Source organism: Meriones unguiculatus, chromosome 14 (genome assembly GCF_030254825.1).
Source record: "Meriones unguiculatus strain TT.TT164.6M chromosome 14, Bangor_MerUng_6.1, whole genome shotgun sequence".
Lineage (NCBI taxonomy): Eukaryota > Metazoa > Chordata > Mammalia > Rodentia > Muridae > Meriones > Meriones unguiculatus.
Window position 1 is genome coordinate 54,879,847 of NC_083361.1, and position 15,887 is coordinate 54,895,733.

Genomic DNA, 15,887 nt, shown 5'->3' on the forward strand with positions numbered 1-15,887 from the left:
ACTGATAATGGAGCCCCACACACCAGAATCCAGGGACAAAGGAGCAGCAGCAGGATTCTTGATTCAACTTCAAAGGAGGAAAGCGATAGAGTGGACACTGGCCTCTGCCTGAGTTCCAACTTCATCCCAGCCACTCTGGCATTTAAAGCTCTGTGACACAGGCGGTATAGTAACTAACAAACCTGGGCCCACACAAAGGATTGTCGTGAGTGTGGGAATACACGAAACCTCAGTCCTTCCTACAACATGGCTGCTTCCCATGCTATTGATCATCGGGATGCTGAAGGAGGCAAATGGGAAACCTAAGCCGGATTGAGTCAGCTCAATTGATTGCACGTTCAAGGAGCAGGGCTGAGCAGAGGACATTGGGGGCATTTGCTGGCCTTCATGAATTTACAGGTAAACTCGCCGTGTGGATGTGCGTAAAATAACCAATGGAGTGGTTCAGAAAACAAACATCTCCTGAAAGTATAGCAGGGCAAGATGGGCAGGAAGGGTCGTGGGAGGAGCTCTGGAGAGAGTAATGGACGTCCACCAAGCTCTGTCCATGTTCAGCTGCTGCACCATCCCACACAGTCTGTCTGTATTTCCATGCTAGGCATGTGAACACGTAACCCTCAGTTAGGAGCTACGTGAGCCTCAGAGCTACCCCAGATCTGAAGCACAGTCTGCAGCGCTGAGCCCCACATTCTCTTCATTTCACAAGGCCTCAGGGTAGGGTGGGACTCTTGGAGGACCGTTTGAGTCCTGTAAGTAGTGTGGACGGACTGGAGATGGTGTGTCTGGCAAGCAAGGAAGTAGACTTAACTTGCTTAAATGCAGCTAGAAAACAGAAAGCCACCACTCCTCAGGCCAGGTGGGGCCCAGAAGCCCAGCCATTCCTGGAAAGCACTTGCATTGCGGAGAAAAGCCGCAAGTGATTGATTAACCGACTAACAGGGCTAAGAGCTGTCTAGACTCCTGTCCGTCACTGGCTTAAAAGCCCCATTCTCAAGAGGTGACGGGTGATGTCACAGCCGGCCACAGCCAAGAGGGACCAGGAGGCGGAGGCGGGAGCTACCCCTTTAGGTGGCGATAACCCGGTGGCTCTCAAGTGTTTAATTCAGTATAAAACAAAAGGCCAGCCTCCTCCTATGTCCTCATCTCCTTTGGAGACAAGGTCTCTCTCTGAACCCAGAGCTCCCCATTTCTGCCAGGCTGGCTGTCCAGGAAGTCCCTGGGATCCACCTGTCTCTGTCCCCTTCGAAAGCACTGCGGGGGCAGGCCCGTGTCCCCACGCCCTGCCTTCCCATGAACTCAGGCATTCATGCTCACACAGGAAGTGTTTTACCCACAGCCTTCTCTCTAGCCTTCACCTAGTTTTTCATGACCTTTTCCCAGGTGTACGCTATGCCTCCAGGGAAAAGAAAGTCATTCGGTTTCATGAGCTGCCACCTACTTCCACATGACTGGGCTCCAGACAGAGGAGCAAAACCTTGCTCAGAAGCCCCTTGTTATGGTTCATCTAGAAACTGTCCCCAAGGGTCCTGTGTTGAGGGAGGGCTTGGCCCCCAGCTGGAGGTGGTCAGAGGTGATGAGACGCAGAGGGAGGCCTCGGACCTCATCAGCGGATTAACATCCTCCTCAGTGCATCATGGAGGTGACTGGTCCCTAACTTCCTCCTAGGCCGCCACCTGCTTTCTTTCTGGCCTCAAGACAGGAGCATTTCTCAGTGTAACTTTCTAGTTTCGGCAATACACAATGTATCTACTTTCCTTCTTTCTGGATCCTTCTTCTATGGACTTACTGTGTAGACTGTGCCCTCTGCAAGTGAGGGATAGTTTTATTTTCCCCTCGAATCTGCATGCTTTATTTAACTTCTTCACCTTATCTCCCTGGCTTGAACGTGGAGTTGTCTACTGAATAATAGTAATCTATTGATTATAACTATAATTATGGCTTTGTTTCATATGAGAGCATGAATGCAGTTTCTCGCTACCACAAATTACACATAAACACTGAAGATTGCTACTTTGGGGATCTAGCTCATTCTTATTAGTTAATAACCCTCCCACTCGTGGTGATTCTCCTCGCTCTGCAGGTCACTTTATCTGATATCAACACAGCCACGCCTGCTTTCTTTTGCTTAATGTTTGCATGGACTATATTTTTCCATCTACTCACTTTCAGAACTCAGGCACACCCACACACATGAACCACACACACACACTTACTCACACATGTATATACTTACCCAACAAATACACTCACACACACACCACACACACATAGACACTCACATACAACACACACATACACACTCACATACTACATACCCACACTCTCACACAGAACATACACACACACAGCACACACACACAACACACACAAACAACATACACACATGCACACTCACCCACACACATTGGATTTAAAGTGATTGCTTCACAGACACAATCCACTTCTTATTCTTTTAAAAAAATCCTAACCATTCAGCTCAATGGACTTAAATAATTTATATTTAATATAATTATTTAGATGTTAAAGTGTAAGTCTGCTGTGCAATTTTGTTTGGTTTTGTTTATTCTCACTTTTTATTTTTTTTCCTGTGAGTAGCTTGATTATTTTGTTTTACTTTTATTAGATTATGGTGTATTTTAATAGAGCTCTACGCATAGTTTTAATATTTATTTTGAGACAGTGTCTCACTGTGTATCCCTGGCTGGCCTGGAACTCTGTACGTAGGCCTCTCTGTAGATCTGCCTGCCCCTCCTTCCAAAGGTTACAGGCATGTACCACTGTGGCCAGTTACACGCACACTCATAAACACTTGCTTCAAGTGTTGCATTATAGATATGTAACCTTCCAAAATAAACTGATAAAACACTGTTTTCAGTATTCTCATCAGCTTAGGTGAATGCTGAAATCTTACATTTATTAGATAATGTCTTTGTCTTTAAAAATCCCTTTTCTCTACATTAAGAGCTATATTAAGCGGTGTTACACTCTTTGCTTCGATTGTTAAATTGTCCTTAAAGAACTAATGAGGACGTAACCATCTATTTTGTGTATCTGTGTTTTGGTCTCACCGTGTTCCTGTTTATCCCAACAATCCTTATTTTGTGATTTTCTGTTTTTAGCTCTTCCATTAGGAAAGCTTTCCAGACACTCCTTCTCTTTGTTTTCCATCATTCCAGAATGTGTTTATCCTTTCTTTGTTCTTGGGCATTTTTCAGGCTATGAGATTCTAGTTTGAACCCTAGACTTCTTTCCTTTAGTATTTTGTGCCACTTCCTCTGGGTCCCCATGATGCTGTTTGGGTTGTTTTTCCCTTAAGGAAACAGCTTTCGCTGGCTGCTTTCAATATTTTGTTTTGTTTTGTCTTTTTTTTTTTTTTTCTTTTCACAGCAGTTTGAGCACAGGCCACTGAGTTCTATCCTTCTGGGGACCCTCTAGGGTCTTCACTCTGCTGGCTGATCTTCTCCACTCTGGGGGAGTTTTTAGCTTCCTAAACTATGTTTCAGTGTGTTTCCTTCTACTCCTGGACTCTGATGACATGAGTGCCTCTGAGGGTCTGTTTATTTTCAACCTCGCTCTCTTCTTTGCTCCCTCCTGTCCTCCCTTTCCCCTCTTCCAGTCCCAGTCTTGTCTCTCCCTCTCTTCCCATCCCTCTCTTCTCTCTCTCTTTGCCCTCCCTTTCCTCTCTCCTTCTCTTCTTCCTCTCTCCATCTCTCCTCTGCTCTCCTTCTCTTCTTTCTCTCCCCTCCCTCTCCCTTTCCTCACACTCTCAGGGAACAGACTTTTTCCTCTGTCTTCTCCATTCTGGAGCTGAGTCTGCCTACAGAAGAGAACTTCAGCTATTGCATCTTAGTGATTCCAAAATTTCCATTCCATTCCCCTTTCGTTTCTCCACCAGCACTTGTGCTTTGAAGATGTCTACTGTTGACTTTTGCTTTAAGCATGCTCATGTTTGCTCTCCGGAGTGTTCTGTCTGTTTTAGATTCTTGTCAGAGCTTTCAAACATCTGAGTCATCCAGCTGCTGGCATCTGTTGTTGCCTTGTTTTCACCGAGTTTGATATTTTCTGTTTCTCGAGGGGAGTTTGTTTATTGGGACCTGGTGATTAGTGGAAATGTATTTTAGGATGGAGGCCTCATTTATGTCCTGGGCTTGGACTGTGCTAACTCTGGTGGGTGAGCAACGGCGGATTCCTCCCTCCTTGGTGGGGTGGAGAAACAGTAACTGTTCAGAATTCGATTGCACGGGAGGAGTGGACTCCTGCTTCCTTAGAAACTCCTGTGGTGTGGATGGGAGTTGACGACAGACTGTCTTTTCATACCTCCCTTGCCTGGTCCTCTGGCTGCTGCAACAGTGGCTTTCCTTGGAGCCTTTTTGTCTAGGCCTGTTTATTTCTGGGTTGCCAGCTTCTTCACATTTAGTCTGGAATGTCAAATAGGTGAAAAGGGTCCCCTCAGAAATGCAACACCATGTTTTTCTTGAGCTCTGAACACATTAGGGTTTTTTTTTTTTTTCCTCCTCTCTGGCTTAAAAAGGTTCATTGGTGTGTATGGGATGTCCACGGTTCTCAGTTGCACACAGAGGGAGGAGTGTTGAAAAGCAAACCAGTTCAATCTTCCCTTTATTTAAAAAATTTTTTTATATGTACTAGTGTCTCGCCTGTATGTATGTCTTTGCACCACGTGCGTTCATTCAATCTCCCCTCCCCGCCCTGACAACTTCTTCATAGAAGCTGAAGTTACGTGCTTATTGACTGAAATTATACCGGAGAGCTTTCCAAACCACACTGGGATGTTATCTGAGCATTGGGAAGTCCTCATGGAATTTGATGTCCCGGAAACACTGAGGATTCCATAGCTTTCTCGTCCTGTGGACTGGACAGTTAGGCCATCGTCCACGCCCAGGTGTGGCTCTCTGTCATGTAGAGGGGCATCAGATGTCCTCTCAAATGGTGCTCATGCTGCCCCAGTCTCTTAATTTTCCGAGAGCAGGCTGGAGGTTTAAATATAGAATCATTTCTAACTTTCAATTAAACGCGGACAGAGTAGGCCTCTGCGAAGCAAAGTAACGCAAGCGGAGTATCGATAAGGTGTTTCCATGGTGACGTCTGATTCTTATCCCCCTTGAGCTGTTGGCAGGTGGGTTATTTTGTGCTTGCTTCTCAGCAAACAGTCTGGCACAAGTTCTAAAACTTTAAATACTGTGTGTGAACATGTCAAAATGAAACTCGTTGTTTTATAGTAATGTGCCAACAACAACAACAAAAATGTTCACACCTATATACTTTCCATCTGGCACAGCTATACGTGCTATGAAAATAGCCTTACAATAAGAAAATGTACAGGCAAAAAAAAAAAAAAAATTCCCATACAGCATTGTTGGTAGGAAATTTGAAATAATCCGAACGTCTCGTCAAGAGGAGTAGATTGAATGTTCATTGTGTTCCCTCTGTCACGTGAAATGCCACGCAGTCATTGACAGTGATGCTTGCAGTGAATTTACAGTCCTGCAGAGAGTTCCTGACATACTACACGCGAGTAAGAGTTACATGCAAAACTATTATCTGCGATTACATTACCCGCATAGTACCTTACATGTTATCAGAAATGGCACAACTCCCCCAGGCCAGCCGGCTAGACGAAAACGTCCCGAGACAGCGAAGAGGAGTGTTTGGATACATTCGGGACACGCTTAGCTTTTGTCCTTTTTTTTAATTTTTTCTTTTACTTTTACAATTTTTCCTGAAAATCCCTGAGCACATGCTGGTTTTATATAACGGGAGAAAGCATCAGATGGGTAGATAAAATCTGCAGAGGGCGTCTGGGTCTTTACATGTAAGTGAACCCATTCCTATCCTGGCAAGGGCTGATGTGGGAGGTGACTGTGTGGTGCCATTGGGAAGGAATGCTGCCCGAGCGCTCCTGTGCAAATGGAGGTGTTCCCGAAGAACGCAGAGACTGCGGTCTGGGGGGTGGCCCACAGGCTGGAAAAGCTGCCTTGGCTAGATACCCCACTCGTCCACCCCAGCCCCAGAGTCTTAAGCCCAGGCTTAAGGAATGGAGGTACCCGCCTGAAATCCCTATCCTGGAGGCGGAGGCAGGAGAATCAGAAGTTGAGGGTTAACTTTGGCTGCATGGTGAGGTGGACAGAGGAAGAGGGCCGCCTGGGATACATGAGACCTTGAACCCCCAAAAATGTGTGGTAAGTTTGTTGCGGAGGGATGGATCAGTGGGTAAAGCGCTTGCTGTGCAAACATGCAGACCTGGGTTTGGATACCCAGCACCCATGTTGGTGCATGTCTGTCACCTCAGTTCTAGAGGTGTGGAGTCAGGAAGACCCCGGGGCAGGGGGTGGGAGGGTGGGGTAGGGGAGAGGGTTGCTGGCCAGCCTAGTTTGGCTGAGATGATAAGCTCTGGGTTTAATGAGAGACCCTGTATCAAAAAATATGGCGGAGGCACTGGAGAGACGGCTCAGTGATGAAAAGCACTTGCTGCTATTGCAGAGGCTCTGGGTTTAGTTGGTTCTCAACACCCAAGGCTCACAACTCTCCGTAATTCCATGGGACCTGACGCCCTCTTCTGGCGTCCTTGGGTACGGCATGCATGTGGTGCAAAATACATAAAGTAAAAGTAAACAGGTCTTAAAAATAAGGTAGAGAGCCCTGTGTGGACCCTGGGCTTCTGTATGCACACACAGGCAAATGTTTTTCCCCATCTCTCTCTCTCTCTCTCTTGAGTATAATCAGAATAGCAACTCTGAGGCAGGCGCGCACCTTACCTTCTCCTGCAGGGATCCACTCTCTTCACAAACCTCTCTGAGTAGGTCACGGGCCCGGGAAAGGTTTCTCTGCTTGTATGCAGTATGGATGTCTTCCATGCTGGGGGAGTGCGCTGTGAGGTTGCCTCCTGGTACAGTCAGTTTGCTGCCCATGTCTTCGGCACCTGTATGGGAGGACACACACATGCTATTACTGTGCTGGTGGCCTCTGGATAGTCATGGGTGGGGACACTGGAGGGATGCCCTACCCAGGACATAACAGTGGGAAGGGGGTGTAGGAAGAGAAAGGAAAGTCCTCAATGCACCTGCCGGCAAGTTCCTGTATCTCTGGGCATGTGTGGCCTCTCTGGAAGACATTGGGACAATGGTTTAGCACGGCACAGCGATGGCTGCTGGAGACTGCCAGCCGGAGCTGCTCCAGCACCCAGGGCAGCAGGAGGCAGGCAGCCCTCTAGTGAGAGAGCAGGCGGTCCCAGCCAAAGGGCTCCACTGCTGTGTCCCTCTGAGGGCGAGCAACTTAGCCCCAGGGCGTGGGAATCCACACAGCTCTGAAGCCCTTCTCTGCTCTCAAGCTCTCAGAAGGTCAAATGATTCAGGACTGGTAATTCTTACCTGCGTGAACATGCCACCCTCGGATCTCCAGCAACCCTCTGACACCCTGGGCCTCTCGACACGCTTGGACCACGTGTGTGACTGACCTACCCTGTCCCTGAGGTGCCTGGCGACCCTGCCATTGTGGTTATCTGAAGTGTGGCTTCCTGTAGACACATCCCTGCTCTCTGTCAGGGGATGCCGACCTGCCCTCGACAGAATGGGCGGGGGGGGGGTGTGGGATGCTCTAGCCAGCTGAGTGACTGGTACCCACGTGGGAGGAGAGACCAGACATGTAGGGGACTTACAGAGCGTGGGCACTTACGGAGCAACTGGACAGCCAGCACTATGCTGGGTGGGAAGGTTTGGGTGAAGGATGCGAGTGAAGGAGATGGCTATTCCCCAGCTGTGTCCTGCTCCAGAACAAGGGTTCATGTTAGACTCCCTCAAGCTCCCACATGCTGGTAAAAAGGCTTTGGACATTCCCCAAACATTTCAAAGGTCTGTGCAAAACTGTTTCGCTCATAGGTGTGTATATTTCTCTGGAAAGAAGAGTGAAAGCTCTCTCCTCTCTCCAGATGTTACAGAAAAGGCAAAAGCCGACGAGAAGCTAAGCCCTGAACTGTGCTGAGCGGCAGAAGAAATATGGCAAAAATTCTATGATCCGTGGCTAAATTCATACAGTAGGAGGGACCCTGGGGTGATGGGGGGTCCACCCACCACCTGCGCTCTCTCAAAAGGGATAGATGTAATGGGCCGGGTGCTTTTCTTTTTCTTTTTCTTTTCTTTTAAATGTTGTTAAGTATATGCTGAGCAGGGAGGCCCCCAAACACAGGCATCATGAAGTGAGCCATGTGAGAACAGCCAACATCTAGAGAATGGTTTTCAAGTTTAATTTCTTTACCATAGCATTGGTTGTAGTTTGGATCTTAGTTGTCCCTCAGAAGCCCATGTATTAAAGGCTTGGTCCGCAAAGTGGCGAGCCTGCAGTAGATGTTTAGTAGATGGGCTTAGTGGGAAATCCTCACATAACTGGGGGGATGGCCTTGGGGACCCGGGGCCCAGGGCCACTCCTCCTCCTCTCTCTGCTCTGCTTCAATCCACAAGTTGGGCATTTTCCTGCAGGGTGTGATATGCTACGCTATCACAGACTCACAGCTGTGGGGCCGATCTGTCATGGACCAAAACTGGTTAGTTCGGGTATTTTGTTATAGGGAGGGGAAACCAGCCACCTACAAAAGCACAAAAATTCCAAGCTTAGAAATAAATTTCACAAAAGAGCAGTAAGATCAGAACTCTTAGAGAACACTGACAAGAAAGTTAAGGTCTGTGTAGGAAGGAAGACTCCCTGTGTTCATGGACTAGAGAACAAATACTATGAAGATTCCAGTTGCCTGTGACTTTATCCATGGATTCAATTTCAGTTCAACTATAACCCCAGTTGGACTATCCCCATCATAAAACTATATCAGATTCTCAAGGTTGTATGGAAAACTTGAAGAACCAAGAATAGTCAGTCAAGGCAATCTTGAAAAAGATGTCTATTACTAGATTTCAAAACTTACAATAAGGCTCTGTAAGCAGGCACTATGATACTAGCACAAACAAATAGTCCTAGAGGACAGAATGCAATTAAGAAATAGAGTCATGGGGCTGGGTAGATGGCTCAGGCATTAGAGCGCTCACTGGACAAGCATGAGGACAAGAGTTCAGATCCCCAGAACCCACACAAAGGCTAAGTGTGTGTGGCAGGCTTGGGAAGGCAGAAATGGGATCCCCAGAGAAGCTGGCTAGGGAGACAGCTCTCAGACAGCTGACTGAGAGCCTGCTGCAATGAATACTGTAGAAAAGCCATCAAGGGAGAGAACTAATATCAACCTAAGGCCTCCACAAATGAGCACGCACACACACGCACATAAAAATAGAAAAAGGGAAAAAAGATAAAGGTGGAGAGCAGTCAAGGACGTCATCAGATGTTGAACTCAGGCTAACACACACACACAAACACACATCACACATGAAAGCACACACACAGGCATATAAACACACACCACAGCCACACAAACACATGCCTACAACCTCCCTCCACATACATAAACACACACACACACACACACGCACACACACACGCATAAATGAACCCATGCACATATCAAACACACAAAAATTCATATTTGGCCATATAATTAACTTTTGACCAGGGTCCGAAAACAACACGATGGGGGAAAAAAGTTTTCAGCAAATAGTGCCAACACAACCCACATCCTCATCGACTGGGCTGCAGAGGTGGCTCAGCAGTGCAGAACAAATGCTGTTCTTCCAGAGGACCTGGATTCCGTTCCCAGCTCCCACATGGCAGTGTCCACTCGCCTGTAACTCCAGTTCCAGGGGGATTTGACGCCCTCTTCAGCTCTCTGAAGGCACTGCACACCCATTTTGCATACATACGTGGATAACCACTCACATGCATAAGATCAAATAAATGTAAAAGATAGTTGTCTCTTAGAGCATACAAAAGTTAACCTGAGATGGATCATGGACTAATAATATAAAGGCTAAAGTTGTAAAGATTCTAAGAAAATATGTCCACTACCTTCGAGACTTCAGAGGAAACCAGGTTTCTTAACGCTGCTGTGGTTTGACGTCGTCTGAGTGTTTTTCAGGCCTGATGGAACTTGAGGACTGGTGGAAGGGCAGCACTACGGTAGGGCATGGAAGCCTAAGGGCCGGGGCTCTTGAGGAGTCTAGGTTGTGAAGGCTGAGGTAGCCCTCTTTGTCAAGATGTTATCGCCTTCCTGCTCCTGCACATACAGGACTGTCTGGCATTCAGCAGAAGGCGCCCACTTCCACTGAGCCGCTGCGGACAACTCAGGTCCTTGAATCTCCAGAACTGTGACCTACATCAGCCTCCTTCTTGGCCAAGTAGCCTGTTTGACATACTTTGTTCCAGTGGTGAAAAGAGGACCAATATTGAGGGTCTCAGGAAACAGTAACCATGAAGGAAAACTTCAAAATTGCACTTGACCAAAGAGCTTGTAAATGAGGAAAAATTGCTAAATTAGACCATGTTAATTTAATTAGACCAACTTATGCTCGTCAAAAGGTATCCTTTAAAGAAGCAGGCAAATTCTAGCCTGGAATACAATGTTGTAAAACATATCTGAAAAGAGATGGTGTATATATTACCACAAAGGATATAAAAAAAAACACACAACAGGATAACAAAAAGACAAAACAACACAATTAAACTTAGTTAAAGACTTGAACCCTGGAAGACAGAGAACTCGATACCATTCCCCATAACGGAAATGCAAGAGGCACAACAATGCCTGGGCCACTCCCACCAGAGAGCTATACTTTCAAAAGACGTGAGTATCCGGAATGCTCCCTGATGGGTTAGACGGTAAAATGTGTAATTAAATTACAGACAGCACTGGTGGTTCCTTTTAAAACTGAACATGTACTGACCTATGATTTACCGGTTCCATTCTTAGATTTTTACCCAGGATGAGTATGTCCAAAAGTGTTATCCGAGAATGCTCACGAAAGTGGTAGCCATAATGTCTCCAAGCTTCAAGTGTCTCAGGCATCCATCTATCGGATAAACACACTGTGGGACCATAACTACTCAATAAGATTGAGGAGTGAACTATCAATCATTCTGATGGCTGACATGAAGCTCAGAAACAGAATGCTGAAAAGACAAAACCTTGCAGAAAACGATGCTATTTCTACGATGTACTAATCTTGGAGCGGGAGGGCAAGAGGACACGGCTTGTGCTAAGGGTTCCAGATATCGATGAGGCTTGCATTCCACGGGTGCTGTGCTTACTAAAATGTAATCAAGAGTCCGTTTAGAATATGTGCGTTAGGCTTTGTAGATGTTTCATCTAAAACGCATATAAACATCACACACACACACGTTAGTAGTTACGGGTGAAATGTATAGATGTTGGTAACTTTAAAATGATCAGAAATGGGACAGGCCCGTGTCAGACTCCGGATGGCCGGTGTATGGCTGTACACTGGTTCAATGTATGACTGCGTGTTTGGAAATTTTCAAAACAATATATTGTGGGAAAGGAGGCTCATAGTGCCAAACTCTGTAAGCAGGGCCCCCCATCTGACATACAGTATGTGCTTTCCCTACTAATGCAGAAAAAACCCTGCTCTACCAAAGCCAAGGCAAGCTGCTACCAGCCACAGTCAACACCGTCCAGAGTTTTTACGACACATCCTGAGCTAGGATCTGAACATTTCTGAGGCAATTGCTCTGAAAATCCACTAAAGGTCAATCATCGCGCCGTACCTTCCCTGAAGCGGGCGGATTGCTAGGTCTGGCGGAGCTCTCTGGGTTCTGATTTTTGGAAACACAAGAAAGCCCCGCGTGGATGTGGTTAAGCGATGTGATTCCGGCAGCTTCTCTCTCTGACACAGGACAGTCCCCATTAATTATTCACTGCCTGTGACCCCAGACAGCCCAGAGCGGGCCAGACAAGGGAAGGGACATTAGCAAGGGTGAGAAGGAGGTGGAGTCAGCTCCCCTGCCTGAACTCGCACTTCATCATGGCATGGCTCATCTTTCAGAATTAAACAAGCAGCCGCTGCTATCTCATAAACGGCAAGCGTGCCTTGCCTGCCTTTGCTTCTGCTTGTGTTAGTTAGGAATGTGAAGGCAGTTAGATCCTGAAGTGATGTAGTGGAGTGCCCCGAAGGTCCTGTATCTATACAGGTTCACGGCAAATTACAAGAGCGCTTTGATTTTAACATGGTGCAAGGAGTAACTAATTTCTAGGTTCCCATGTTGTGGGAACCTAGAAATGCTTTGTTCTCTTCAAATTCCCCAGTGTTGGCTTTTTCAGCTTGGTCCCCAATTTCCTTAAGTTGCCTGAACATCCCATGTGCGCTGTCATGGATCTTGTGAGCTGGGTCTCTAAGTCTGATCAGACTGTTTGTAAGGAACCATGCACACACGCGTCACTAAGGGCCAACCCCGTGCAATTTCCACAAATACCCGACATGGTGGTTAACACTTTTTTATATATATGGAAAGAAAAGGTGCGATTCCAGCAATGAGTATTAAGGATGGATTGTTAGAGAGGAACAAAGGAACAAAAGAAGGTTTTTAAAATTAGTTTCCAAGCTTCTTGTGTTGGAATGGTATGGCTGGTTTGTTTTAATGACAGCGTGATTACACATACCCCGTGAACAGAGAGCCAGTGAAAAAGAAAAATAACACAAAACACCTCATGTTACAGACAGAAGTCCTGCTTTAGCATGATCGGATACCTTTTTTACAGGTAAAGATTTTCATGGAATTTCTGCTTTTTAAACCCAATGCGCTACAGTTCTGTAACTGTGAATTGGTTACTTTGATACAAGGTTTAAAGATAGTTGAGATTGTTTAGATATTTGTGCCTATTTATTCAGGTACTTCTACTTATCAGCTTGCTCAAAACAACACTATTCTTTTCCACGGTAAAACGCTGACAAACGTAATCTTCATATACATTTGAAAGTCACACGAAAACATAGAGATTTCCAGTATCTATTCTATTGCAATAAAACACGACTGTTTCAAGTAGCAAGAGCTAGTATGAAAACGGAATATTGAATAGTTTAGTTTCACATATTGAAAATCCTTCTCAATGTCTTTATTATGTTCTTATTTTCCTAAGTAGCAATGACCTTTTCCAACACACAAAACTACAAACAAGCATGTCATTTTTTAAAATATAAATGAATATGCCTGCCTAGGTACGCAGAGGAAGGGAAGGGCAAACTGTCAGAATCGTCCAGAAAGGGTTCAGCTGCCTGTGCAATGTTAGCCAAGAGTCACTCAGAAGTAGGACCAAGTGAGGAAAGAACAGAGATGTGGTGCCTGGCAAGATTATAGACACAGGCCTCATGGAGTTATGCAGGAACATAAAAAAAAAACATTTAAGTAAGCTCTGAGCTGGTAAGCGCAAGTCTCCTGGATGATGACAGACGTGAGCAGCAGCCTTACCCTGGGTATTCCAGACACGGGCAGCAAGTTCAAGTTCATCATGTGAAGAAACATTGGCTAAAGGAAATAAAGTATTTTAAAGCCGTAGAAAGAGAACATTCTTTGTCTTGATACCTGCTTTCAACTCAGCATTCTAATTCATGCCCTCAGGCTCATGCACTATTTCCTGTTATCAGTCCCGTCTAAGAGAGATGAGTTGAGCTGCCAATAACTCAACCCCTAGGATTTACATCATTCTTGCTTTAGAAAAACAAATCATTCCGACTACAGACAAACTAGCAGAAAGCATTCTCCTCTGCCAGCGGATTACAATGACAGAATTCCACAGATGCTGCAGTGAGGCTGTTGGTCATAGTGTGTGTATATGTGTGTGTGTGTGTGTGTGTGTGTATGTGTGCATGTTAGTTCTTTCATTAGCATTAAAGTAAACATATATGATGGGAGGCAAAGACTATTTGTCCACTTGAAATGTCTTTGTATTTGAGAGACACCTTTGTGATGTTCAGAAAAGGCACCGACATTTTATGGGCACATCTATGACATTGCTGGTTGCATCCACCTCCACCGACAGAACCACAAAAAGGTCAAGTGACCTGTCAACCCCCAGCTCGCTGTTGAACAAAGACAACCACACTCGAGGACGCTACCGACCTGGTCAGAGTTGTCTGGTGACCTTCCTCCACTGAGTCCCCATGTGGCCTCGGCACCTGGAAAGAAGGCTGGGCCTCCTCAGAGGTGACACCCTCTTTGCACTTCGACGCTCGCCTTGGCGACCCAAGCTTTAGTAGCCGCCAGAGAGGATGATGCTTCTCTCTCTCCCAGACACCAGTGGAAGGTTTTAGCTTCAGCAGCAGTTTTCACCTCTGGGTCACATTACCGTGAAACCCAAGCCTTTCTTTCTTTGGGGGAAGAGGCAGAAGATACAGGGTGCAGGGGAGGAAGGTGACCCTCCCAGGCAATTCCTCCTGGCTCCAGATGGCTAACACTCAGCTCCGTCCTGCTGGCTGCTGCAGCAGCCGCAGCAGCCTCAGCATCAGCAAAGAGAGCGAAGCAGGGGCTGGGCTGGGAGCTGGGGACCAGCTGCAGTCCTGAGGTGAGCATCTTATTCTAGCCGCGAGATAGAGGCTTAGAACTCCATGGCTAGTCTCATCCAATCTTTGGAAAATGTTTTTAGTAAAGGACAGGTGGGTGGGCAGATATACAGACTGCTCCAGGGGAGAAATCACAAGTAAGGACCCTGTTTTCTTTCATTAAAAAAAAAAATACAGTCAGGAGACAGTGTAGGTAAGAGCACTCACTATATAAGCCCGATGAGCTGAATTCAAATCCTCCAAAGTAGCCTAAAAGCCATTGGTTGTAGCTCTGTCTCAAAGGAGGTAGAAAGATAAGGAGTGAAATTAGAGGTTATCCTTTAACCTCTATAGTAGGCACAGGTCTGCACCTACACACATGATCAAACACACACACACACACACACACACACACACACACACACACACACACACACAGAACAGCCAATCCTAAAGTGCCATGTTATGCATGACATATATAACATGACACATAACAAGTGACACAGTGAAAAACGTGAAGTCTTACAAGATTCACTGATGGGAGACTGACTGATAAAATTGAAACAGACAATTCTTAAAGAGAGAAGAACATCCCATGCAGCCAGACCCAGGGCCAGGTTCTAATAGTGTACCTGCAGTTTTCTCTTAGGAACTAACATGCAGAACAGTACAGCACAGAAAAAAAAAAAAAAAAAAAAAAAAAAAACAAAAAACAAAACAAAAAAAACTACAAGCGTACTTTCTGTAGAGCTCCTGTGCCAGCCTGGGCAGCGCCAGCCAGGCAGGGAGTTGGCAATGCCAGGTGAGTAGATGCTTGGGATTCCCCCACAGGATGGGCAGGATGGGGGGCTTGGCTTATGTCGCTGAATGCAGTGCTTACGGCCCTGTTCTGAGGGAGGAGTCCTGGCTGCCGTATGTCATCAGGGAGGCCAAGAGGACAAGTTCACAGAGTTCGACAGGGACAGGGCAAGAAGAGAAACTGTGCTTTCTGCCTGTAGAGAGCAGGCAGTGTCCATGTCTCTGCTTTACAATGTAGGACCTCCTGGGACTTCCAAATGAGAAACTTTGAGTCGTTAAAATGCACAAGGCACACAGAACCTTGTGCACATCTTTGTTATGCAAAGTGTAATTTAAATATTACACTTTATATTTTATATTAAAATAATATAAAATAATATAAATATAAAATAATAATTACATTTATAGTTAAATATTACACTTTATATTTTATAAGCGGTCAATTTAAATATTCACATATACACATACATACATTAAATTGTGTCTGTGTGTGTAGTCACGTACATGTGTGTGTGCCTTTGTGTCTATGTGGAGCTTGGAACACAGCTTTCAGGATCTGGCTTTCTCCTTCCGTCATGTGAGTCCTGGGGACCAGACTCAGGAAGCCAGGTTTGATGGTAAGTGCCCTTACCAGGACATCTTCTCCAG

General features: G+C 45.9%; 1 protein-coding gene across 2 annotated transcripts in view; it reads right to left on the bottom strand.

The window, feature by feature from the left end:
- Lrrk1 (leucine rich repeat kinase 1) overlaps window positions 1–15,887 on the bottom strand; it is a 136,026-nt gene that overhangs the window by 86,145 nt on the left and 33,994 nt on the right. For both annotated transcript variants that reach the window (XM_021633271.2, XM_060367294.1), the window contains one exon: window positions 6,774–6,937. In XM_021633271.2, coding sequence (XP_021488946.1) covers window positions 6,774–6,937 — 164 coding nt within the window. The remainder of the gene's footprint in view (window positions 1–6,773; window positions 6,938–15,887) is intronic.